This window comes from Pan troglodytes, chromosome 7 (assembly GCF_028858775.2).
Source record: "Pan troglodytes isolate AG18354 chromosome 7, NHGRI_mPanTro3-v2.0_pri, whole genome shotgun sequence".
Taxonomy (NCBI): Eukaryota; Metazoa; Chordata; class Mammalia; order Primates; family Hominidae; genus Pan; species Pan troglodytes.
In genome coordinates this window covers 108,532,677-108,559,585 of record NC_072405.2, presented here as the reverse complement: position 1 = coordinate 108,559,585, position 26,909 = coordinate 108,532,677, and the positions used below count along the sequence as shown (strand labels likewise).

General features: G+C 42.8%; 1 protein-coding gene and 1 long non-coding RNA gene across 5 annotated transcripts in view; one reads left to right on the top strand and one right to left on the bottom strand.

The window, feature by feature from the left end:
* Window positions 1–2,048: 2,048 nt before the first annotated feature.
* LOC107976394 (uncharacterized) overlaps window positions 2,049–26,909 on the bottom strand; it is a 136,420-nt gene continuing 111,559 nt past the window's right edge. The window contains exons 8-12 of one of the 2 annotated variants that reach the window (XR_008536794.2): window positions 26,374–26,620; window positions 25,522–25,686; window positions 23,723–23,959; window positions 19,735–19,857; window positions 2,049–2,380 (exon numbers count right to left, since the gene is read on the bottom strand). This is a non-coding gene — a long non-coding RNA (uncharacterized LOC107976394). Of the gene's footprint in view, window positions 2,381–11,390; window positions 11,519–19,734; window positions 19,858–23,722; window positions 23,960–25,521; window positions 25,687–26,373; window positions 26,621–26,909 lie in introns of those variants that run through there. The other variant, XR_010159290.1, reaches the window with a different exon arrangement.
* The window catches only part of NIPAL2 (NIPA like domain containing 2), a 112,035-nt gene continuing 98,227 nt past the window's right edge, over window positions 13,102–26,909 (top strand). Inside the window, exon 1 of one of the 3 annotated variants that reach the window (XM_519876.8) lies at window positions 13,102–13,602. In XM_519876.8, coding sequence (XP_519876.2) covers window positions 13,468–13,602 — 135 coding nt within the window. In that variant the 5' untranslated portion in view covers window positions 13,102–13,467. The remainder of the gene's footprint in view (window positions 13,603–26,909) is intronic. The other 2 variants (XM_009455694.5, XM_009455695.5) reach the window with 2 other exon arrangements.

The window sequence follows — 26,909 nt, the reverse complement described above, 5'->3', positions numbered from 1 at the left end:
CCATCAATGATAGACTGGATTAAGAAAACGTGGCACATATACACCATGGAATACTATGCAGCCATAAAAAATGATGAGTTCATGTCCTTTGTAGGGACATGGATGAAATTGGAAATCATCATTCTCAGTAAACTATCGCAAGAACAAAAAACCAAACACCGCATATTCTCACTCATAGGTGGGAATTGAACAATGAGATCACATGGACACAGGAAGGGGAATATCACACTCTGGGGACTGTGGTGGGGTGGGGGGACGGGGGAGGGATAGCATTGGGAGATATACCTAATGCTAGATGATGAGTTAGTGGGTGCAGCGCACCAGCATGGCACATGTATACATATGTAACTAACCTGCACAATGTGCACATGTACCCTAAAACTTAAAGTATAATAAATAAATAAATACATAAATAAATAAAAGGAGAGGAGAGGAGAGGGGAGAGGGGAAAAGGGAGAGCGCAGAGGAGAGGAAGAAAGAGAGAAAGAAAGAGGGAGGGGGAGGGAAGAGGAGAATGAGAGAGGAAGGAAGGAAGGAAGGAGAGAAAGAAAGAAGGAGAAAAAAGAAGGAAAAATTGGGGGGGGGAAACTAACCCTCTTTGACTAGAGACTACCAGATATCCCAAGATGTTGTAGGAAGACGGATTAGTACCTTCTAGAGCCATTCTCTCTTCCCCTAAGTAGCCAGGGGTTAAAAAAAAAAAAAATCTGCTGTAATGTGAAGAAGATAAAAGTTCTAGACTCATACTTCAGAGTTGGAAACATTTGGAATGATATAGTCCAAGCCTCTCATTTCACAGATGAGGCCCAGGGAGATACAGGAACTTGCCCAAGGTCACCCAGCTAGTTGGTGGCAGAACCAGACCTGGAGCACGTGCTGCTTTGCACAGTGTATGCCTCTCTTCATAACCCTCCCTGCCCCCAGGAGCACCCAAATGAGGGCCTTGGGGAATTTCAGGGCGGTGTGTGTGTTTGGGGGGGAATTGCTAGGGGGTGCCCTATTGGTTGACAGGAGGCAAAGCTTACTCTGCCTCATTACACATGTAGTTTTCATCACAACCCCAAGGCACTCGTGAAGAACCCAGAGAGGCCACAGCACACAGCAGGGCCCTGCAGAGAGAACTACTGGAGTAGTCCCTGCTTTCCTTATCGTCTAAGACACACCAGTGCTGTGGATCCAGATAACAGGACAAATAGTATAAAAACAAGATTCGCTCAGAACCTGGAAACAAGTGGAGGGTTTCGCTTTCCTTGCTTTTCTTCCCTTTAAGCACATGCAAGTCCAGGAGAACAGCTTTTCAGAGGAAGCCTGTATAACTCGGCAGAGCAGCTGTGGGGCTTGACTGGCAAGACAGGTTTAGGAAGCCGTGTTTGGGAGGAGACGCCTGCAGGAGACGCAGATGACACTCCATGCTGATCCTGGAAATTTCACACACAGTAAAAAATTCTAATTAGCAATCTGGGCCAAAAGCTGTTTCTGGGAGTTGCTCTCCAGGCATCAAGCTGTTCCATGGCACGGGTGCCCACCCAGCCATGACTCGCTGTCCCTGCACACACATTTGCACTTCCCACTTCCCTCTGGGTGTTCTATATTCCTGCCATACTCTCTCCTTGTCACACTTGCGTCAGCCACACTCTTTTCTCAGGCCCTGCTCAAGAACCTCGACCTCCTTGAAGCTTTTCCAGACCCTGTCCAGCCCGAAAATCACTCCTTTTTTTTGGAATCCAAGATTCATATCCTCCTGTATTTAGCACTTAGTTATCGAGTTCCTAGTTGATTTATACTTATTTATCTTTTTATGTATATGTTCTGTCTCTTAAACTGGAATTAAGCCACTTACAGCAAGGGACAGATCCATTTTCCTCCATGAATTCCAAATTCCTTCTTGGTACAGAGCCACGTGAGTGCAGGCACTCCATACACTTTGGATGTTGATTATGACAGTGACAATGATGATGATAATGGTGATGGAGGAGAATGAGGAGAGAAGAAAGAGAGAAAATAAATTTGTCCTAAGGGACAAATTGAATGACTATTGAGATCAAACTCCAGGCAAAGAAAAATCTGAGAAATGCTCAAATTTATGTCTGTGACACTTCTACTTGCCATGTTTGTCACGTCTGGTTTCACAGGCCATTGCATCAGTGCTAAATGCAAAGCTGGATTGTCTCTTTCATTCCTTTCCTTGAGGACCGCACTGTGATGGTGACTTTCATGTGTCCACTTGACCGGGCCACAGGGTACCCAGACATTTGGCCAAACATTATTTGGGATGTGGCTGTGCGGGAGTTTCTGGAGGAGCTTCACAGCTGAATTGGTAGACTGAGTACAGCAGACTATGCTCCCTAATGTGGGTGGGTCTCATCAGTTGACTGAAGACCTGAATAGAACAAAAAGACTGAGTCAGAGGGAACCCCTGCTGCCTGATGGCTTGAGCTGGAACATGGGTCATTTCCTGCCTTTGAAATCTAACTGAAAAATCAGCTCTTCTTGGGACTCAGGCCTGCCCACTTTTGGGCTGGAACCTACCCCACTGACTCTCCTCGTTCTCAGGCCTTCAGACTCAGACTGAAACTGCACCATTGGCTCTTTAGGGTGTTCAGTTTGCCAACTATAGATCTTGGGACTTCACCTTCATAATCATGTGAGCCAATTCCTCATAATAAGTCTGTGTGCGTGTGCATGTGTGTATGCCTATCTCCTATTAGCTCTGTTTCTCTGAAGAGCCCTGATTAGTATACGCTTCTACCTGGACATCTTCATTGAGCAGCAGAAGTCTTGGCTCCACCACAAACCAGCAGTGAACATTAGGTAAATAATTTAGTTTCTCTAAGCTGAGGTGTTTGCTTTTGCTTTTTAAAAATGCAAATTTTCACCAGGCATGGTGGCTCATGCCTATAATCCAAGCATTTTGGGAGGCCAAGGTGGGTGGATCACTTGAGGCCTGGAGTTCAAGACCAAGCTGGCCAACATAGCACATAGCAAAACCCCATCTCCACTAAAAATTTAAAAAAAAAAAAAAATTAGCTGGGTGTGGTGGTGCCTGTAATCCCAGCTACTTGGGAGGCTGAAGCATGAGAATCGTTTGAATCTGGGAGGCGGAGGTTGCAGTGAGCCAAGATTTCGCCACTGCACTCCAGCCTGGGAAACAAAGTGAGACTCTGAAAAAGAATTTTTAATTCAAATTTTAATGAAGAGAGGTTGGTTAATAGGTACAAACATACAATTAGGTAGAAGAAATTAGTTCTAACATTGGATAGCAGAGTAGGGTGACTATAGTTAACAACAATGTATTGTATATTTCAAAATAGCTAGAAGAGAAGAGTTTAAATGTTCCCAATACATAGAAATGATCAAAAAATCAGGGTGATGGATACCGTAAATGCCCTGACCTGATCATTTCACAGTCTATGCATGTAACAAAATATCACATGTACCTCATAAATATATACAAATATTATGTATCAATTAAAAATAAATAAAAATACAAGACATAAAAATGCTTTCTAAAAACACAAATGTTCTGCTTACTTTACAGAGCTTTTGAAAGAATCAAATGAAATAATAGAGGTGACAGTATTTGTAAACTATGAACTGGAAGGGAAAGATAATACTATGATGTGGCTGACTACTTCTTTTTTTTTTTTTTTTTTTTTTTTTGAGACAGGGTCTTGCTCTGTTGCCCAGGCCGGAGTGCAGTGGCATGATCATGGCTCACTGCAGCCTCAACCTCCCAGGCTCCAGTCATCTTCCTCTCAGACTCCCAGGTAGCTGGGACCACAGGCACATGCCACCACACCCAGCTAATTTCTCTTATTTTGTAGAGACGAGGTCTCACTATGCTACCCAAGCTGGTCTCCAAACTCCTGGGCTCAAGCAATCCTCTGACCTTGGCCTCCCAAAGTGCTGGAATTACAGGCATGAGCCACTAAGCCTAGCCAGTAACTACCTCTTGACCTCTGACCCGTGGCCATTTGTCTACCTCTATATTTCTCACTCCAGGGGATTTTTCATTTACCAATTACATCTAAGATCTGTTGTGTCATCACCCCAAATTAAATATTTTATTTCTAAAATTAAGGTCTTTATCTCATTCCCCTCAATATTTCTCCAATTCACAAGCAGCCTTAACAGTAACAAACCTATTATGTAGTAAGATTTGACGGGCAATTTTGCCCTTCCCACCTCCATCTACCCAAATTCTTACCATGACTGATATACTCCTTTGGGTTAAGACCTTGTGTTGCCAGGAGAGTCCATTTAGAAAGCAAATAGACACAGAAGATCTATTATGTCCATACCTTGGCATGGATTCATTCTTAGACTACTCTTTGAAAGTAGAGAGCAAAGGAATGCGAAGTGAGATGGTATGATTTTAGACAAGGCAGGGGAAGAGATGCTGTCTGTGGAGGACTGGCCTGGATGGGACACAGCCTTGGGAAGCCCTGCATAGCCAGAAGTCAGTAAATGCAGGTGGGATGGGGTATGGAGGGAGGACACGAGTTGCGGAGGGTTATGGAAAAAGGCTTCACAATAAGTCAAGGAAAGGTCAGTCTTAAAGCAGCGTGGGCACTAGATTAACATTTTGTCCATTGAATACTTTTGTTTAGGGCTGGCTCTGTTCTTGTTTCTCCAGGCCTGAGACCAGATATTCTTATCAGCTCTCTCCTCCCTTGGCCTATTCTACCTCCCTCAAATCATCTCTCACTGCTGTTTTTAAATTCCACGTTGCTTGGATCCTGCCTTTGCGTCTGGTTCCCAAAGATGCAATTCTGCCTCAGGCCCTGAGGGTCACACCAGGACTGTGCAGCCTTGGTACTCCCCTTAATGGGTTTCCCCCACTCTGAGCATTGTCTCCCTTGAGTATGGACTGATCCCAACATCCCTTTCCCAGAAGCCTCCTATGGCTTTAAAGTGATAAAACTCCTGGCTCTCCCCTGATTCCTAACCTCTTCCTTATCTAAGGTTATTTACAGTAATAACTGACATTCCTATGGTGAATTAGAGTTTTGTGAAATTTTATAGTTAACTATGATCTGACTGTCACCCCAACACTCTACTGAAACTCTCAGGAAAAGATCACCAGTGACCACCTATTATTGTCAAAGCCAATAAACACATTCCATTTACTGTCTCAGTACCCTTTCTGCAGCTGACAGCTTTATTCAACACACCTTCATTTTTGTAGTTCTCTCCTGTCCAGGTTTCTACAGCACTGCTCTATGCTGGTCTTCCACAATGTTGGCAATTGCTTTTATCTGCTCAGCATCCCTTTTCCTCACCTTGATAATGCCCCATCACCTTGAATAGAGTGGGCGTATGATCCAGGTGGGCCAATCATACCACCAAATCCTGTCCTCAGCGACTGGTGCAGGAATGGGTCACATGTCACAAAGCAGACCAGTCAGAGATTTTTTCCCTGGACTTTCTAACTGAAGCTGGTTGGGAATACCCTTAATCAATTGGTTTTGCTGCCTAATACATACCTTCAAAATCTCAGTGGTTTTTAACAATCTAAATTTATTTTCTTGCCCAAGAGTCTACAGGTCAGATATGGCTCCATTGAAGACAGCCAGGATTGGCTTCAGGTCCACTTCACAGGTTTCTTTTTCCTCCCTGGACCAGTGGCTATTTGGAGTTCTCTTTTCAGAGAGGAGCACAGGAATGCCTCTAAAAACCTTGGCCTGGAATTGTCACCCTCACTCCATCCACGTTTCTATTGGCCAAAGCAAATCATGTGCCCAAGCCCACCATCAGTGGGAAGATGCCTCTGTGGGAGAAATTGTAGTCACTGAGCAACGGGTGGGGATGTACAAGGCAAATATTCCTGTGTCGGGGGCATGAAGAACTGTGTAGTCCAATCTGCCACACTCCCCCTTTCCTTTGTCACTCTAAGGATGGCATCAGGAGCCCCTGTGGCCATAATCTCACCATGTGAAGCTGATCTGAGGATGAAGCCCAGATGGCACAATCAGGTTCCCAGATCCAGTAGTCCAGCTCCACCCCTGCCTTCCCAGGTTTTAGTTAGGAATTAATGTATTTCCCTTTGAACTGGGATCCTGTCTCGAATTCTGAGAACCCTAAAAATCCATGCTCTTACCTCTTAGGCAGTTTTTGTTGGCCTTGTGTTCTGTACTCTATCTGGAATAGGGGTCAGCAAATTGTGGCCTATGGGGCGAATCCAGTGAGCATGCTGTTTTTGTAAATAAAGTTTTATTGGAACACAGCCACATCCATTTATACACATGTTGTCTGTGGCTGCTTTCACGCTGCAATGGCAGAGTTGAGTAGTTGTGACAGAGAACATATGGTCCACAAAACCTAAAATATTTACTATCTGGCCATTTACAGAAAAAGTGTGCTGAACACTGCTCTAAAAGATATTGGCTACTTGCTAACCATGGCCAGTCTCATCCACCTGTATGCTGGTGAGTCCCAGATCTATTTCCCTGGCCCTGACCTCACCAGCGCACCTTAGAATAAATTCTGTGCACCCTTTCCTGCTTGAATATTATACAAGTTCCTCAAATTCAATGAGTCTTGAAACCAAACTCTGGTTCCCCTACACTGGTTCCTCTTTCCTATTCCCCACATCAGTGAATGGTGCTGCCTTTTTACTTAATAGCCCCAACTACAACAATCTTAGACTCTCCCTTCTCCCACCTTTCCCTGCCCCATCAGCAGGTCATGCCAATTTTACTTCTAAACATTTCTTAATCCCTCTCCTTCTCCCCAGCCTTTCTCATATATCCTCATTTGAGCCATAGCAGTCCCTAACTTGTCTCCTATCTTGTGTTTCTCCCCTTAAACCATACCCAGCCACACCTGTGCCTCCAACAAGGGAGATTTTTACAGCACTAAGCTTGCCCTGCTGCCCTCTTATCTTAAGCTACTCAGTGGTTCCCCATTAAGAGTCGAGACTGACCTTGATCATCCAACACACAAAGCCCTCAATTTCCTGGCCCTGTCAGCCTCTCTATCCTTATGTTAGTGTATCACCTAAGGGTAATGTGGAATAGCTTCATGTGGATACATACATACTCTGCTGTCTTTGCCTGTGTTCTGCCTGCTGCAAGCCCTGTTCACCCTTGACCTCCCTTCTTCATGTGGCTAACTCATCTCAGGGCTCTCAATAGTCATCACCTCTTCTAGTTAGCCCTCCCAGGCTGCACCTGCCTGCCCAACCTGAGCTGGCTGCTTCTTCTTTCTTTCCTCCCACCCTTGTGCTAAAGTTAACTTGTAACATTGAGCCTACCTATTGGCATGTCTGCCTGCTCACAGCCAGTTAAGCTCCTCATGCCTTATCCAATTTCATGTCCTGGGCTCCTGGCACAAACTTAAGTATTTGGTGAACTGAGCTGAAATACAGCTCACATTACTTAATGTTCAAAAAAGCCTTTAAGATAAATATTATCATTCCCACTTCATGAATTAGGAAACTTAATCTCAGAGAATTCGCCCAAAGTCATACAGCTGATAAAGGTCAGAAGACCACACTTTAATCCAGGTCTACCAATCTTGAACTTTTCAAACCTCTGACCACAAAACCTCGGTTTTTTTCTGGATGGGTCTTTTTGTGTTAGTTGTAAAATATATTATGGTTATAAAAAAGCACACTTGACATAAGTGTATACCTTTAAGAATAATAATAGTACAAATGCCCATGTAACACATAACCCAATTTAGAAAATAGAACGTTGCCAAACCTTTCAACCACTATCAGAATTTTTGTATTTATCATTTTTTGCCCCCTCCTTCCTTCCTTCTTTCCTTCCTTCCTTCCTTCCTCTCTCTCTTTTTCTTTCTTTCTTTTTCAGACAGGGTGTCACTCTGTACCCCAGGACAGAATGCAGTGGAGCCATCACGGCTCACTGTACCTATACATATCTCACCATGTTGCCCAGGCTCGTCTTGAACTCCTGAGCTCAAATGATCAGCTCGCCTCCACTTCCTAAAATGCTGGGATTACAGGCATGAGCCACAGCACCTGGTCTATCCTTTGCTTTTCATTAGGTCTTCCCACATATACATAGATGTACTTCTAAACAATATATTGTCTAATTTTGCATGCTTTTGAATAATACTGAATATAATCTTCTATGGATTTGCTATTATTATGTTTGTGGGATTCATCCATGTTGCTGTGGCTATTAGGTGGTTGTCATTCAGGTAATTTCATTGCTGTGTTCCATTATATAAATGTATCAAAATTCATTTGCCCACTATTCCTGCTAATGGACATTTGAGCTGCTTCCAGTTTTTTGTTTGTTTTTTGGTTTTTTTTTGTTTGTTTTTTTTTTTTTTGCTGTTACAAAGAGTGCTGTTATTCTTATACATCTCTTCTGCTGTCCAGGTACGGAAGTTTCTCTGGGGTATGTACATAAGAGTGAAATTCACATGTACATCTTCATCTTTACCAAATACTGTCAAACTCTTTCCAATGTCATCAGCACTAAATAAGAGTTTCTTTTGCTCCACATCCTTATCAACACTTGGTATGCAAATTAAAAAAAATTTTTTTTGCCAACCAGCAGGTGTAAAATGGTTCTCATTGGAGATATTATTTTGTATTTTTCTGATTACTGGTGAAATGGAAGTATTTTATATGTTTATTAGCCATTTATAGTTTTTCTTATGAAGACTACCTGTTTATATTTTTGCCCATTTTTCTACCAGGTTGTCTGACTTTTTCTTATTGACCTGAAGGAGTTATTTATATATTCTGGATGTGAATCCTTGGTCGGTCATATGTATGAGAAATAAAAGTTCTGAGTTTGACTTTTGTTTTGTTTTGTTTTGTTTTGTTTTGTTTTGTTTTGTTTTGTTTTTTGAGGCAGGGTCTCACTCTATTGCCCAGGCTGGAGTGTAGTAGCATGATCACAGCTCAGGGCAGCCTTGACCTCCTGGGCTCAGGTGATCCTCCTGCCTCAGCCTCCCCAAGTAGCTGAGACTACAGGCATGCGCCACCATGCCTGGCTAGTATTTTTGTAAAAGATTCTCAGTTTCTGACTTATCTTTTTACACTTTATGGTGCCTATTGATGTATAAAAGTTCTTAGTTTGGCTGGGCATGGTGGCTCATGCCTGTAAACCCACACTTTGGGAGGCCAAGTAGGCAGATTGCTTGAGCCCAGGAGTTTGAGACCAGCCTGGGCAACATGGTGAAACCCCATTTCTACAAAAAAACCCAAAAATTAGCTGGGCGTCACGGTGTGAGCCTGTAGTCCCAGCTACTCATGAGGCTGAGGTGGGAGGATGGATTGAGCCTGGGAGATCAAGACTTCGTCCTGCCAAAATCGCACCACTGCACTCCAGCCTGGGCAACAGAGCAAGACCCTGTCTCGAAAAAAAAAAAAGTTCTTAGTTTTATTGTAATTGCACTTATGAATCTTTGTCTATGTGGATTGTATTTTTTAATTTGTTTAAGGGATGCTTCCCTATTGTAAGGTTATAGCCGCCACCTATTGAGTACTTTCTATGTTTCGGGTACTCCTTATCATCTCCCTTTTACAGGTGATGAAGACAAGGCTCAGAGAAATTGAGCAACTAGATGAGGTCATACAGCAAATAAGCAGTGGAGTCAGGATTTGAACCCAGACAGTCTGCCTTGTGTTTGCACTTTAACAATTGCCAAACTGTTGTTTATAGAGATGATGTCATATGTTATTCTATAAGATTTAAAGTTTCGCCTCTCTCATCAAAGTCTCTAATCTGGACTTGGCTTATGATGTGAGGTACCTGAATTAATCCATACCCTTCTCTACTTTGGCCCCTTAAAAGCTCCTAATTTGAGTAATGCTTATTGTAACACAACTAGTATTGACTGAATTGTGCTAGAGATGAATTTAAAAAAAAACATTTTATTCATGGGAACAATCAACAATGCGGACTACTAGAGAGGGGAGGGAAGGAGGAGGGCATAGGTGGAAAAACTACCTACTGGTACTATGCTCACTACTTGGTTGCAAGAAACCCATGTAACAAACCTGCACATGTACCCCTGTATCTAAAAAAAAGTTGAGAGAAAAAAAAAAACTGTTTTGTTAATGTTGCCAGTGACTGATCCCAGGCAAGGTAGGCAAAATCTAACCCTGCTCTCTAAGTAAATGATTTGGCACCAGAGTAGAGTTCTTCAAATTAACTGAGGAAGACAGACCTCCATGTTTCAGCCCTTTTTTTAGCTTTTGGCATCCCGTAAAGTGAACAGGATATCCCCTGAAGAAATCCCACGAGAGGTAGAGGCCGTCACAAAGTACGGAACAATCTCCACAGCTCTGCCTACACTGCTGGGACCAAAATAGTTCACATGGCATTCCTGCCGCCTCCTTGTGAACCGTGTGGGAAGGAACGCTGGTCACGAATTCTTCGTTTCAACCACCCACACACACTAGGACAGCAGCAACAGCAGTGACATCTTGGAATCTAGAGAACAGCACGTGGTAGGCTGTACATCAAATCTTCTCTGCATCACGTACCATCTTCCTCCAAAATTAGAGGTTTTAAACAAATGTAAAGAAATTGAAAATGTTTTTTTAAATTAAGAAATAAAATGGGAACAAGTTGAGTATAGCAGAGTATCAACTAAAGGGAAAAAAAATCAAGCTTTTAAAGAATTAAACTTAGTTTTATTCAGAAGTCTCACTGAATTGTTTGAGGCCAGGAGTTCTAGACCAGCCTGGGAAACATGAGACCCCATCTCTACAAAAAAATTAAAAAAAAAAAAAATTGTCTGGGTGTGGTGACTCACGCCTGTAATCCCAGCACTTTGGGAGGCTGAGGTGGGTGGATCACGAGGTCAGGAGATCGAGACCATCCTGGCTAACACGATGAAACCCCGACTCTACTAAAAATACAAAAAATTAGCTGGGCGTGGTGGCGGGCATCTGTAGTCCCAGCTACTCAGGAGGCTGAGGCAGGAGAATGGCGTGAACTCGGGAGGCGGAGCTTGCAGTGAGCCGAGATTGTGCCACTGCACTCCAGCCTGGGTGACAGAGCAAGACTCTGTCTCAAAAAAAAAAAAAAGTGTGGACTTCATTATGGCAATGGGGAGGCTTCGAGGCATTTTAAACCAGAAAGCAACACAATCCATTTAGTATTTTGCTTGTTAGCAACTGTACAACTACTTACAATCTGGCTGATAGAAAAATACTAGAGTGGTTGTACCAGGCTTGACTGGTTCCCCTCCCCCATACCCCCATGGCATTCCCACTCATCCTGGTTGGTAAAGCTTACCTCTCACTAGGCTGGAAATACCCAAGAATCACTTTCCCAGCCTCCCTTGCTGGTAGAACATGGGCATGTGACCCAGTCCCAGCCAATGGGATCTGAGGTGAAAGGATGCCAGGAGGATTCTGGAAAAGGCTTTCCTCCCTCAATGGACAAGACCAGTACCTTAGGGATAGCAGAGCAGAAAGGTGGAAGTGACGACATAATAGAACCACATAGAGACACATTCCTCTGGAGATAGCAGATAATTATTGTTTAAGCCACTTTTATTTGGATACTCTGTTACTTGCACCCTAAAGCATGTGAAGAGAAAGAAGCATTAATGAAGTCACCAATATCAATGAATGTGATGTTATAGAAAACTTATCAGACAAGGCATGGCAGCTCACACCTGTAATCCCACCACTTTGGGAGGCCGAGGTGGGACAACTGTTTGAGGCCAGGAGTTCTAGACCAGCCTAGGAAAAATTGCGAGACCCTGTCCCTACAAAAAAATAGAAAAATATTAGCCAGGGCCAGGTGTGGTGGCTCACACCTGTAATCCCAGCACTTTGGGAGGCCAAGACAGGGGGATCACTGGAGGTTAGGAGCTTGAGGCCAGCCTGACCAACACCGTGAAACCCTGTCTCTACTAAAAATACAAAAATTAGCTGGGCTTGGTGGTGTGCACGTGTAGTCCCATCTACTCAGGAGGCTGAGGCAGGAGCATTGTTTGAACCCAGGAGGCAGAGGTTGCAGTGAGCTGAGATTGTGCCACTGCACTGCAGCCTGGGCAAGAGAGAAAGACTCTATCTAAAAAAAAAAAAAAAAAAATTAGCTGGGCATGGTGGCATGCACCTGTATGTAGTCCCAGGTGGGAGGATCACTTGGGCCCAGGAATATGAGGCTAAAGTGAGTCAAGATCACACCACTGCACTCCAGCCTGGGCAACAGAGAAAGACCCTGTCTCAAAAAATAAAATAAAATGTAATATAACAAATAGAGACCTTTTTCCTTCAGATATTTATTTGAAGTAAATCAGCCTCTTAAAATTGGGAATAGTTACCTACAATTGTTAGCTGTTCACTGAACATCTCGAGTGCTTAAGCAAGAAACTACACAATTTCTGAGACGACATGTCTTGTTTTTTCTGTATGTGAAATGACTTTTTCTCACTCTTTTCTCTCATTTGCACATTTCCCCTAAGAAACACTGAAAACTGTCCCTGCTCCCTTCTAGGCAGCAATTCTCTTTTCTTGAAGGTCTCTCTTTCATGAACTCATGGAAGTCAAAGCACATTATCTAAGAAAAACCTCAGCATTGTGTAAACAAAAGAAGGCAACTATCAGCCTTCAGGCAACAGTATAGAATCATGGTTTTTTTAAAGTGAGAAATACCCTACAGATCATTTGTGGTCACACATTAGAATTTGAATACAGGTAAAACCAGAACATCTCGTTAGAGTTCTTAAGATTAATAACAACATTTATCTTTCATCCTAAATTCACATATACAGTAGCTGGCAACTTTTCAGCAATTCCACCTGGTCCCATCTGAAGAAAACCCAATCCAGTCATCGCACACTGGGGTCCTATGGCTACCACATTCCTCATTCAAGGAATATTTACTAAAGATCTATCAAGCACTGGCACTGAGATTCAATCGCTCGGATCTTTTTTTCTCATATTGCTTACAATATTTCTGGGAACTCATGACTTTTTCATATGCAATCAATTTTTAAAATATCGGTGAGAAACACTACATATGTGATAGAGGACTGGAATTGCCAGGTAGAGATGGGAGATGATAGCTGCTTTGGGTTAGTCAGTGTCTCCTCCTCTTCCATTGACTTGGACAAATGTTTACATCGGAGATGATCTGATTCTGGCCCCGACAGGCGCGGGGACCTGTTGCGGACGGCCGCGGGGATTGCCCCCTTGGGCAGTGCGGCCCCGAGGATGCAGACACTGGCCCAGCGGAAGGAGGGCGCGGTGCGAGCCGGGCGGCCCCGGGAGGCCGCAGACCGCCGGGCTCCCCGCGGACACCTCGCACCGGAGGAGGAGAGGAGGCAGCGCCCGGCCAGGCTGGGAGCACCTACGGCCGCGCGGGGGCGGGAGCCAGGTGGCCTCGGCGCGCCCGCCTCGCCCGGGCACCGAGCAGGAAGTGGCTGCGGCGCGGCCCGGGCGCGGCCTCCTCGCGGTGCAACAGGGCGGGGAGGCGGCCGCAGCCCGAGCCGGAGCCCGAGCGCCGGGAGCGAGACCTCATGGCAGTGTTGGCGCCCGCGGGCCCCGGGGACGCCGCCTCGGCCGCCCTGGACGAGCTGTCACTGAATTTCACGTACGGGGCACCAGGCGCCGGCAACGGCTCCCTCTCGGGTGACTGGTACCGCAGGAACCAGGTAAGGGCCGCCCCGCAGCCACCGCAGCCCTGTGGGGACGCGGCCGGGGCGGCTGGCTCCGGGCGCCTCTGCGCCTCGGCCGCTTTCCTGCCAGCTCTCAGGAAGACACCCGGCCTCTCCGAGTGGGAAGAGCTGACATGCGATGTTTCCCGCATTGACCTAAGTCCGCCTCATCCGGGAGCGCGGGGGTCCGCCCAGTCTTCCTCTCCCGGGCACCCGGCACTGGGAGTGGGCGCCCAGGTCTTCGGCCTTGACCTCAGCCACCCGTTCCTGGGACCTCCGGGTCCCGATCCCGCCTCCCCAGCCTGCGTCCGCCCTCTTCTCCCGGAAGGAATCTAGGAGTGTGGGGGCAATTCTCCACTCATTTTCACCCCAGGATCCTTTTACAGTTAAAAGAAAAGAAAAAAAGTGACACCCTGTTGTCAGAAGCAGAAAACTCATTAAGGGCAGCCTCATGTCACCTCGCGCAGATGCCCTGCGTGTGTCCCTGGTATCTCAACACAGCTCTTCCATTTCCGTGCGAGGAACACATTTTCTCAGGTTGCATTTGCAGGACTCTCATTCTTTCCCACCGGCCCTTTGGGAAAACTTTGTTAACTTAAACAACGCCAGTTTACACTGGAAATATACATTTAACAAAATCAAAGGGACTTGGAGCCGCCCATTTATTTTTGGCTTGGTTTAAGATGAGGAAGAGTTCTGGCCAGCCCTTCCTCTAGCAGCGTTCATATTGCAACTGAGTTTTATCACGGTGGATTCCAGGCTTCCTCCTGTTTTCATTAAATGTGTTACTTTGTTCTTGTTCTTTAACAAAACCATGGATACTTTTATTTTTGCAACAATATAATCAGAAAATATTTGTTGCTGTTGTTCTAAATCGGAGAGTTTAACCAATTATCAAAGATCTGGATTCCTTTTATGCCTGAAGTGTTTTAAATATTAATTTCTGAATGCAGAAGAGAATATATTTGTATAAAGAATAAGTAAGATAAATAAGCATGTTCACTTTATTAGTTTTCAAGAGGGGAGAGTATTGCTTTAAGTCATTTCATCATAAAAGATATAAAAATAGGAAAAATGAGGGTACTCAGAGCCTCTTGATCAATGTTTGTAATCCAACCCCATTTCTCCTTTCTTCTACCCACAGGAATTACAAAGAAAAGCATCATTTTTATGGGAACTTGAGTCTATCTATTATATTATTCTTTTATTAGAAGCATTCCCAATATAAGTTTAAGAATGAGTTATCTATCCCCTCTTGATTAAAAAAAAAAAAAATAGAGGGTTAGCAGATGTGATCATCCAAAAACAGGACATTGTTTTCACAGTGGAAACCTCTGTAGTCATTAGTTTTCTTTGACATTTCCTGGAATTCTTGATTGTCTTGGCTGTCTGATATCCAAACACAGATTATCATGTGACATAAATGCGAGGCAAATAAATACTGTTTGCAAGGCTTAATTTGCCTTTGACAGTGTGTATTTGTACAGGTTAGAAAGGATGTATCCAGAATGTGCTAATTGAAATTACTGAGCTGACATCTAAACTGCTGGTTTGAGATAAAACCGTATCAAGTTTTCTCATTATTGTGCAAATTTAGGCCCTCTTATAAGACGGTGGTATTTTATCTTTTCAGTAATTGCATTTGTGTTAAGCAAAAGTAAAAATTAATTTTTAAAAAGTTTACTCGAGAAGCATTTTATTGAGTGCCTCTGGTGTTGTCCAGGCCAGTAAAAATAAAATTGAGTCTAATTTTTCTTGTCTTTTTTGACACTGAATAGAAATGGCTGAAAATGGGTGTGGCTCCAGAAAAACAAAGTGTGAGATATAAATGTGTCACTCCCACAATCAAAATGAATGTTGGTTGCTAACTAGCCACAGCTTAATGATGCTTATTTGCTTGCCTCCATTGGTTTTATCACAACTAAAATATTTGCACAGTGCGTGTTGGCTGATAGCCTAGTTCTCTGTCCCTTTATCCCTTCCAAAGTGATTATCATCAAATCTGATCAATTAACCTTACTACATAGAAAAAGACAAACTTCCCTGGAATGCTTTCATGTAATAGATGTTTAACAGTGGCCACTTAGAATCAATGTTGTCTAAGACAAAGGTGTGAGTGCTTCTGGAGGAAGAAACCTCAAAGCAACTCAAAAGTAGTAGTTCAGTGGGGGAAGATGTCTTAGGAGCAGGGAAGTGAAGTCTTTGCCCTTTGCACTACTCAGACGCTGTGTGCTTGGTGAAAAGCCTGGCCTATAGAAGTATAGAAGTGATGGAGTTGTGCCAGGTAAACAAAAGGCACTTTATGTTTGATCCACAAGTTTTCAGTAGAGAAGGATAATGTTCCCAAGATGTTTATTGAGCTCCATGCTATGTACAAAGCACTGCAGAGATATTCAATATAGTGCAAAACCCAAACTCTTCCTTCTGTGAATATTATTAGGTGTTTGGGAAAATGAGCTATGTAGGTAATGCCAAAACAAGGCAGTATGTTGTAAGTGTCATGTGAGTGATGTAAAGTCCCATGGAAATTCAGAGCAAAGGGGCATTTGGCTGGGCCATCAGGGATGTTTTGTGGAGAGGTGGTATTTGAGCTGGACGGTTAATGATGGACAGGGTTTCATTGATAGGCATGCACAGTGTAGGGCACTGCAGGAAAGGAAAAAGCTTAGGGACCCAGAAGCAGCCCTCATGGCCAGGACTGGTGCCTTTCTGAATATTTTCCTTCCTAGAGTACAATTCAAGTATCATTCTGGTTGCGGTGGAAGATGGAGACTGACTATAAGGTAGAAATATGGTTTGGGGTCTTGGATATAGTCATGGGTTGCTTTGAAGGACTGGTGACAAAGTTTGGACTTTACCTTGCAGACAGTGGGGAGCCATTGAAGATTTTTTTGAGCGGGAGTGCAGGAATCAAAGCAAATTAAATTTTAAAAAATGTAAATTAAGGCTAGCAGGATTCAGTTTTCAAACTGGCCAGCTGTGGACTAAATCCAGCCTACAGATACATCTTGTTTGACCAGCAGAGAGGCTTCAAAGTCTTCAATACATTGCCAACACTTAAAAATGAGAAGATTAAATATAAAATTTCAAGTTTCCATCATCTTTTTAAATATTAGGAGTTCCAGCAATGCCGGGCCTTTTCCCCCACATGATCACTGAGCTGGATCTCATGTTTAAAGCAAGCTGTGCTCCCCGCTGCAGCTCTCTTGGTTCTCTTTTCTTTTACCTACTGACCCCCATATGCATTTTTTAAGATTTTTTAATTTTTATGGATACATAATACTTGTACATATTTATGGGGTCCATGTGAAATTTCAAAACATAGGCATTTAATTTGCAACCAGTGCTAGAGTCTGTCACCTCTGCTGTTAACTAGCATACTTGGACAAGTCACTTAATTTCTATGGACGTCAGTTTCCTTATTGGTAAAAATTAAAGTTGGACCAAAAGATCTCCAGCTTCCCTCATGTTATGTGGTTGAATAAATAAGAGCCAAACCAGCAAAGTTTGTAGAGAGAATGGACAGAAGAGGGAAAATGTGGGAAATAATGAGAAGGAGGATTTTGTTGTTGGTTCTTTAAGTTTATGCATATTGTTAAATGTCTAAATTCACAAGGACATAGTCAGAAAGGTTTATTCTGCATAGGGTGAGATGAAACTTCAGGATTTTTTATGCCCTTTCTTTGAACTTTTGATTTTCAATGGCTTGGATTTTAAAGTCAACATATTTAAGGGAAAATTGATACAACTTGGCAGGGAGGAGGACAGTGAGGAGACTGACATTTGTTATGCATTTACTATGTGACACTTTATAGCTGTTATCTCATTTGAGCCCCCCTCAACCTCGTAAGGTATGTGTTATCCTCACTGCTCATGTAAGGACACTTGTGTTAAATAACTTGCCCCAAGATCTTACAGCAAGTGGGTTTAACTGCAAAACTACTTTTATTCCATGCCTGAAGGCCATTGTTAGAAACTAAGGCTTGAAAACAATGTGGTAAGAGTCCATGCGAGGGGAAAATGATTAAGGCTTCTGTCTTGCTGGACTTGAGAAAAATCATGCTGAGTTTTATATTACCCTTTTATTAATTTTGCTTTGCTACCATCTATCTCTTTTCTGCTAGTAGCTGCATATGACTATCCCTTAAAGAAAGAATAGTGCAAAACTTTCAAATAATCAAAGGGCTGAGTAGAGGTTGCTTGCTGGTCCTTTCCATTTCCTTCCAAAGAAAAATCCTTTTTCTATTTTGTTTTGTTTGTACTTGATTTTGTTCCCTTCCTTATGTATCCAATGTGACATTTTTTCCTTTATCAGATTTTCTAGGAGATGTATGTATAGGGCAGCAAGAAGCCAAGCATGGTAGCTCGTGCCTGTAGTCCCAGCTACTCAGGAGGCTGAGACAGGAGGATCTCTTGAGCCCAAGAGTTCAAGACCAGCCTGGGCAACATAGAACAATGCTGTCCCTTAAAAAGAAAAAAAAAAAAGCAAGAAGAAGGAAGAGGGAGGAAGAAAGAGATTAAGAGATTACCTCAAAGCAACTGTTCAAAACTTTTGTAAATCAATAAATAAGTCCCCGGGGCCCTTGTTAGAGGAACTGAGTTTTAATATACTTGTATATGTGGCAGACCAGATATTTGCATTTAAATCTACCTGATACCCTCCTTATGGCTTGAGTCATACTACATAGTTATAATATTCGCATTGATGCAATCAGCTGAATCCAGGCTATGGGAAACTGCCAGCTTACAGCATACATGGCCTGGTTTCTTAAAAAATCATTTCTATGAGGAAAAAAAGGGGAAAAAATGGATAGTTGGATGACCTATAGATTAAAATAGACCTAAAAGACACAGCAGAAAAAGACACCATTTACTATAGTATTTAGGGTTTCTTAAAAAATCATTTTTATGAGGAAAAAAGTGGAAAAAATGGATAGTTGGATGACCTATAGATTAAAATAGACCTAAAAGACACAGCAGAAAAAGACACCATTTACTATAGTATTTGGGAGCACACACTTGGGTGATAAAGCTATAAGGAAAAGCAAGAAAGTGATTGCCACAAAGTCAGGCCAGCGATTCCTCTGGGGAAGAGAGAGGGTTGTGATGGGAGGAGAGAAAGGGAGGGTTTGTGTGGGGACCCAATTTCTATTCTTGATCTGGATATTTTCCGTATGACAATTTATTGTAGTAATTTACTCATCAAAATAATTATCTTCACGGTTGTCTATGTAATACCACAATGAGATACCATCTCACACCAGTTAGAATGGCAATCATTAAAAAGTCAGGAAACAACAGGTGCTGGAGAGGATGTGGAGAAATAGGAACACTTTTACACTGTTGGTGGGACTGTAAACTAGTTCAACCATTGTGGAAGTCAGTGTGGCGATTCCTCAGGGATCTAGAACTAGAAATACCATTTGACCCAGCCATCCCATTACTGGGTATATACCCAAAGGACTATAAATCATGCTGCTATAAAGACACATGCACACGTATGTTTATTGCGGCATTATTCACGATAGCAAAGACTTGGAACCAACCCAAATGTCCAACAATGATAGACTGGATTAAGAAAATGTGGCACATATACACCATGGAATACTATGCAGCCATAAAAAATGATGAGTTCATGTCCTTTGTAGGGACATGGATGAAATTGGAAATCATCATTCTCAGTAAACTATTGCAAGAACAAAAAACCAAACACCGCATATTCTCACTCATAGGTGGGAATTGAACAATGAGATCACATGGACACAGGAAGGGGAATATCACACTCTGGGGACTATTGTGGGGTGGGGGGAGGGGGGGGGATAGCACTGGGAGATATACCTAATGCTAGATGACGACTTAGTGGGTGCAGCACACCAGCATGGCACATGTATACATATGTAACTAACCTGCACAATGTGCACATGTACACTAAAACTTAAAGTATAATAATTAAAATATATATATATAAAATAAAAAATAATACTAGCATTGCTATGACTATTCAACTTGCATGCTTCACCTAGGTAGCATGGGAAATGGTATGTCATATTCATTTTGTTAGCTTATGAGAATTAAACAATTTCTTTTTCCAGTGTTGATGATTGTTCACACTGGCATTTGATAACTTACCTTGGAAAGGCTGGCATTCCCCAAAGCTATCCTTTTTGTTCCTGTATTGTGCTGTTATAAAAGCTTCAGCTCTTTACTGGATGTGTTGCCAAGTTTCTCAATTTCTCCATTTCTCGGCTTTCTCTATATAAATGGAAATAATAATAATACATATGTACCTTATAGAGTTGTTGTAGGCACAAAATAAGATAATGCATGTCAAATAGTTAGCAAAATGCCAGACACATAGCAAGTACCCAATAAACACTAGCTATTATTACATTGCAATCAACCTATATTATAGGACATGTCATAAAAATATATATCGAATAATCAGTAATTTTTGGACTCAGCTCATTGCAAATAGAAATAAGAAAAATTATGTCAGTTATTTAATGTAACTTTGCTTTCTTTAAACCATAACCACTATTTCTCTGCATCTAGTGCCTTCCTCACGCTCTTTGATGTTTGCCTCCCTTTCAGTCACATTTCAGAACACTTCCTAATGAGAGTCATTTTCTTGGAGCACTTGATATCTCGAAGTACTAAGGCAGAGATTCTTCCCATGTCTTCAGCCACTTTCCAGACTTCTAGGTTAGAAAGGTGGTGCGTGTAGCACTGGGAACAGCTGATAGAGGTGTTTGGTGGCAATAGTGTCATCATTAGACCCTGACTGTAGTTTAACCAACCAGTAGGACCACCACCCCAGCCTAGGAAAGCTCATTTAGTGTTAACATAAGACTTTGTGCCATTTATTTTAGCTTGTTTTTTTTTCCTGAAAGACCGATAGTCCTCTATTCCATTTATAACTTCTGTTAACTACCCCCTTCCCCATCCTATGTTCCAATACACTTACATTTTACATAAAGTCAAATCTCTTCACCCAGTCTGTCATGGCCCACCAAAGCATCCTAATTGCATGAGGCCTGACAGACAGCACTCTACTGCCCCTCCATATAGCTCTCAGGATGTACACACTACACATTTGCCTCACCATGTCACTTTCCCAGCCCTTGGTCAGTCTCAACGTGTTTGTTTGTTTTTGTTTTGTTTTGTTTTTTGACAGTCTCACTCTGTCACTCAGGCTGGAGTGCAGTTGCAGTTGTATGATCTCAGCTCGCTGCAACCTCTGCCTCCTGGGTTCAAGTGATTCTCCTGCCGCAGCCTCCTGAGTAGCTGGGACTACAGGCGTGTACCACCACGCCCAGATAATTTTTGTATTTTTAGTAGAGACAGGGTTTCACCATGTTGGCCAGGCTGGTCTCAAACTCCTGACCTCAGGTGATCCACCTGTCTCGGCCTCCCAAAGTGCTGGGATTACAGGTATGAGCCACCATGCCTAGCCTCAACAAGGTATCTTGCCATCTTTGGCACATATCAGGAGGTGCTGACTGATCCCTAATGTAAATATGGGCTAACATATATTTAGTTATGAGCTCCATGCCTCACTGAAGATTGCATTTGCCCCAACATGACTTCTTCAGAGACCCACCCTGAGCTTGGCAGGTCATACCAGGTCTGCATAAAATGAGTGTCTGGCTGCTTGCCTGTGGCCTCAGCACTGGTTCCCTAAATCAGCTTAGTCTTTTTTGAGCTGCTATAATAGTATACCACAGACTGGGTAATTGATAAACAATAGAAGTTTATTTGGCTCATGGTTCTGGAGGCTGAGAAGTCCAAGGTCCAGGGGCTGCATCTGGTAAGGGCCTTCTTGCTGTGTCATAACATGAGGGAAGGCATCACATGGTGAAAGAATGTGCAAGAGAAAGCAAGAGAGGGCCAAAGTTGCTTTTATAAGAAACCTACCCCAGAAACAAAGACATTAATCCACTCATGAAGGCACAGCCCTCATGACCTCATCACCTCATAAAGGTCACACCTTCAATACTGTTGCATTGGAGATTAAGTTTCCAACACATGAACTTTGGGGGATACATTTAAACCATTTCATCACTTGACCCCACTTCACCTTCTTTGCAACTCTCAAATTGTTTCCTCCTTCAGGAACTTGGACTATTGACCTGATTTCTTTAGCTTGCAAGAGGAGTCAGTCTCTCTTCTGGTCTTTGAACTCGGCTTCCCTACCATGAATGCTTTGTAAGTTAAGAGGCTTTAGGTTGCAAGTTACAAAAAAAAAAGAAAGAAAGAAACTAACTTTAACTGACTTAAATAAGAAAAGAAAGTAATCCATTTGGATGATGTAAAAGGCCAGAAGAACTCTAGGTTCAGTCAAGCCTCCATCCAGGGGGGCTTTAAAAATATGGTGAATCCTCAGTTCCTCACTCTCATTTTCAACTTTTGTTCTTCAGGGTTGTTGGTTCCACTTTTAGCAGGCTTGCCCCTCTAGGGTACATACTTCCTTTCACCCCCCTGGAAGAAAGAGCTTGACTTTCTCAACCACTAATGAAAAAACATGGGCTTTAGTCTGATTGGATGATGTTAAGACCATGTCCTGTCTCATACCAGTCGCCAAGGCTGGAGTTACCAGGCTTAGTGTTCCCAAAGCACATGGGCACCCTTGAGAAGGACTGGACACCCACCTGAAATAGGAGTCCTGTAACCAAGAGAAAGGGCACTGTATGCCCCAACAGCAATGTCCCCACAGGTGGGCTCAAGTCCTCCTCCTATGGATTTTTGTCCTCATGGGACACCCTTGGACTAACACCACTCCCAGCTCACCCAGGACCTTTCATTTCTGTGTCCTGGCTCACATGAGCGGCTCCCCAGAATAACCCACTTACTCTGCCTTGTCTTTGTTGGTGGGACCTGACCAGTACAGGTTTAATTTCTGAAATATTTTCAAAAGTATCATCCCTAAGCAGTGACTATTTCCAAGTTCTAAATATATTTCTCCTTGCCCCCAAGGAATTCTAGAAAGGCCTCTACTTATTCCTACTGATAGAAAAATTAAAGGGAATAAATGGCAAAGGTAGTGTCCTCTGCTTGGTCTCTATCTTGCTTCTTGCTTGGCAATTTCTTATCAACAAACACCTCTTCAGTAGGTAGGACAAGTTTAGTGCATTTAGCTGACTTAGGTTATGGTGTGCAGATATAATGCTGTATAGAGTCCTAGGGGTCATGTTAGCATTGTGAATATCTCATTCAAGTTTGAGGTGAATCCTGTGAATTCTGGGGGTCTTTATTTCCTCTTCAGCCTCTGGACTTGCAGGGCTCTGATCGTTCCAGGGCTGTTTTGGGGGCTGTCTGCATTGTGTTCCCTCTTATCACAGCCCACATTAGGCTGGGTCAGTGAATCAATGAGGGTCCAAAATGTAACCAACATTCCATTCAAGAAAAACCGTAAGCAGAGAGGCCTTCTCTATAAGGCAGTATTACCAAAGAGTCAGAAAACATGGACTATGACCTCAAAAAGTAGCTGCATTTTTTGTAATATACACTGTGTGTGTATGTGTGTGTGTGTGTGTGTGTGAGAGAGAGAGAGAGAGAGAATGCCTTAGAAATACTTGAAAAACATTTGAAAGAGTGGTTAGAAGTCACCCTCCTTATATAACCTGGTGAGCTATTTACATTAAACTTCCAGAACTAACATGGTACTGTTTTGTGATTGTGAATAAGAGAGCCAAAGCAGAAGAGGAAACATTGTGATGTACATTTGGATATGGCCGCTGGAGTCACAATGGTAGAGAAATGGGCAGTTCGACCCAAATGACAATTGCCATCAGTGAATCGTGTGGGTGTCATATGAGCATTGACCATGAGGTGTGTTGGGACCTGGCTGCTATGTCAGTGGGATGTGAGGCTTTTGCCAGGAATAGTGGGCTTGGGGATGAGGAAATTAGCCTGGCTGTGAGGATTGGCCCTTTAGAGGTTGTGAAGAGCCCAAGTCACAATGTCTAAGGGGTATAGCACACTTGAACTTGATTGTCTGCCTCGATTTCAGAAAGGTATAATCTGGTGGGTGGTGAGGGCCTCAGGAGTCTCTGGCAGAGATCAGTGAGTGAGTGGCAACATCATCACAATCCCTCCCCATATCAAGGCAGAAACTCACCCAGTGGCTGATACTTGATATAGGCTGTAGAGTTTAGTCTTTGGGGAAAGATGCTGACAAAATACTGTTGGAGTTCAAGGCAGGCATTGCTCCCAAATAGAGTATGCACTCCGGAAACCCAGGCAGGTGTGGGGTAGAGCATTGCAGCTGACAGAGCTCACAGCATCCAGCTTTTGCAGAGGAAGCCTTGTTCCAAACCTGGGCTGGGCCTGCAAAAGGTGGCCTGCAATCCTGCTTCTTTGGAAACAAAGGATTATGGGTTGTTAAAACTATTATAATAAACATGTTGTAAAACATGAAAATTATAAGGCCCTATATTGACCTGGACATAGACAGTGGCATTCTTTGTGTTCAGCATGTCTGTTTTTGTTTCAAAAATTTCCTCCCCAATATTATACAGGATTAAGCTGTTTTGTAATAGAACCAAGTTTAAGACTTCCTTAACTGGAATCTCACCTTTTCTTGACTATTGTTGCTCTCCATTTGACAAAGTGTTAAAAGCCCTCAAAGGGTGTGTTATTAAATGTATTGCTTTTTCCATAAATTTGCTCTGCTGAGACTTATATTTCTCAGAAATGAAAAAACCTGGTGGCTTCTTAGTAAAACTCAGGCTTATTTTTAATGAAATTTTGTTTTTAAAAACAAAGAATGTACAATTATATAAATAAATGTGTTCCCTAGTAAAAGACAAATGTAATCGTTCTTAATTGCATGGGAAGGCAATATGTTGGGGTTTTCTGCCTAGGCTTTAAGGTTGATTAAAAATTGGCATGAAACAGCTTGTAGAATAGCAATGATGTACTGTGTTATGTAACCCTGAGCCTTTATGTTGGCTTGTAAATAACCCGATTTGGATCTGGTGTTGTACAGCTTTCTCAGGATAGGGACACAACAACCCAATAGCATACAATAACCAAGATAACAAATTAAAAATCTGCTCCTGACTGAAAATTTTTCTTTCTTCTTTTTTACATATAGGATTATAGTTTTAACTCGGTTTGTGTTAGTATTGCAGACAACTCAATTATCTACAAGAACAAAGGAGATTAGTGGTAAAAATAGCACAACCCACCCAGTAATCTAAAAAGCATTACCGTAGTTCAGGTTGTCTCCAATGTTTGCTGCTATGAATATTGTTTCTTTTTTCTTTTCTTTTTTGTTTTTAGAGACAGGGTCTCACTCTGTTGCCCAGGCTGGATGCAGTGGTACAATCATAGCTCACTGCAGCCTCAAACTGCTGGGCTGAAGTGATCTTCCCACCTCAGCCTCCTGAGTAGCTGGGACTACTGGTGCGTGCCACCACGCCCAGCTGGTATTGTTTCTTTAGGACCCTGTTTTAATTAACTATCCTCATTGCCCCTACTTCTTGTCTGAACTCCTAGATCTATCTCCTGCTTGGTCTTCCTGTTCCCTGGTCTCCTTGCCAGTCCATCCTCCACACTGCAGCTAGGATGAGTCTTCCAAAAGCCAAATCTGGACTTATCCTTCTCTAGTTTGTGTCTTTGTGTTCTTTGAGTTCTTTGTGTCTTAGCACCGCCTACGGATCCGTGGCACAAAACGTCTCCTGCTTGCCTCTCCAGACCAGCTATACTGCAGTCCTCTGCTTTCAGGCCTGCAGGGCCCCTTGTTTGCTGCACCTTGGGCCCCTGTACTTGCCCTGCCCTTTGCCGGAATGCACTCACCCTGGTGAGATATCACCCTGCGAGGCTTCCCTAACTCCATCCCTGGAGTAGGCTGAACAAAGATCCCCCAGCAAAAGATATCTGCATCTAGATCCCAAAGTCTTCTTTGAATGTTACCTTGCCTGGCAGAAAGAGGGCTTTGCAGATGTGATTCAAGTAAGGATCTTGAGATGGAGAGAGTGTCCTGGCTCACTCAGGTGGGCCTAAATGCCATCACAGGTATCCTCCTGACTCTTTGATTTCAGCCCAATGAAGTTGAATTTGGACTTCTAGCCTCCAGAACTGTGAGAGAATAAATTGTGTTATGTTAAGCCACCATGTTTTGTGGTAATTTGGTACAACGGCCACAGCAAACAAGTACAGTCCCTACCCTAGACAGATTTGTACTCTGTCTTCTCTATTCCCTGGGGTTTTGCGGAGCACACCTCTATTAGAGACTGAACAGGCTGTGCTCTGCTTGTTAGTGGTTGCTTTCTCTACTTCTTCTCAGCTTCCCTTTTAAAATTTTTTAATTTTTAATTTTTGTGGGTACCTATTAGGTACACATATTTATGGGGTACATGAGATGTCTTGATACAGGCATGCAATGTTTAATAATCACGTCATGGAGAATGGGGAATCCATCCCCTCAGGCTTTTATAATTGCATTACAAACAATCCAATTATACTCTTTTAGTTATTTTTAAAGGCACATTTAAGTTATTATTGGCTGTAGTCACCCTGTTGTGCTATCAAATAGTTGATCTTACTCATTCTTCCTGTTTTTTTGTACCCATTAACCATCCCCACCTCACCGCCCCCTACCCCAGTACCCTTCCCAGCATCTGGTAACATCCTTCTACTCCTTCTGAGCTTCTTGGGGGTACTTTGCATCCTTGATTCCTGACATAGGACCTAACATTTAGCAGTTGCTGAATGAATACCAAATGGATGCATGACTGAATGGATAACATCCTGATGTGAGCTTACTGAAGTTGTCTGTCCCCTACATGTCTCCTCTTCTCTCTAATCACTTTCATTTCATGTCCTTTCCCTCTACATAGTGTGTTTTTCTCAAGCAGTGCCTACATGCGGTCTTCAGTTGCGCAATGGTTTTATTTTTCTCCTTAACATCTTTTCTTGGTTCTGCCAGCTTCCTTTTCATTTCTTCTCTTGTTATCATCTCCTCTTAACTCTATTTTTAAATAAATCCATCTTCTCCTTAATTTCACTGAGCCTGCAAAGGAGGGTGTATTTAAAATTTTTTAGCTTGGAAAATTTTAAACCTATAGAAAAGTAAAAAAGAGTAGTACAATAAATACCATATGTCCCTCACCTGGAGATTCACCAATTGTTAACATTGTGAAATATTTGTTTCTCTCACTTTCTCTTTCTCTCTCTCTCTCTCTCTCTCTCTCTCTATATATATATATATATATAGTAATGGACTATTTGAAAGTCAGAGGCACATGTTATAAATCTTTACCCCTAAATGCTTAAAGATGTATCTCTAAGAGTTTGGGTGT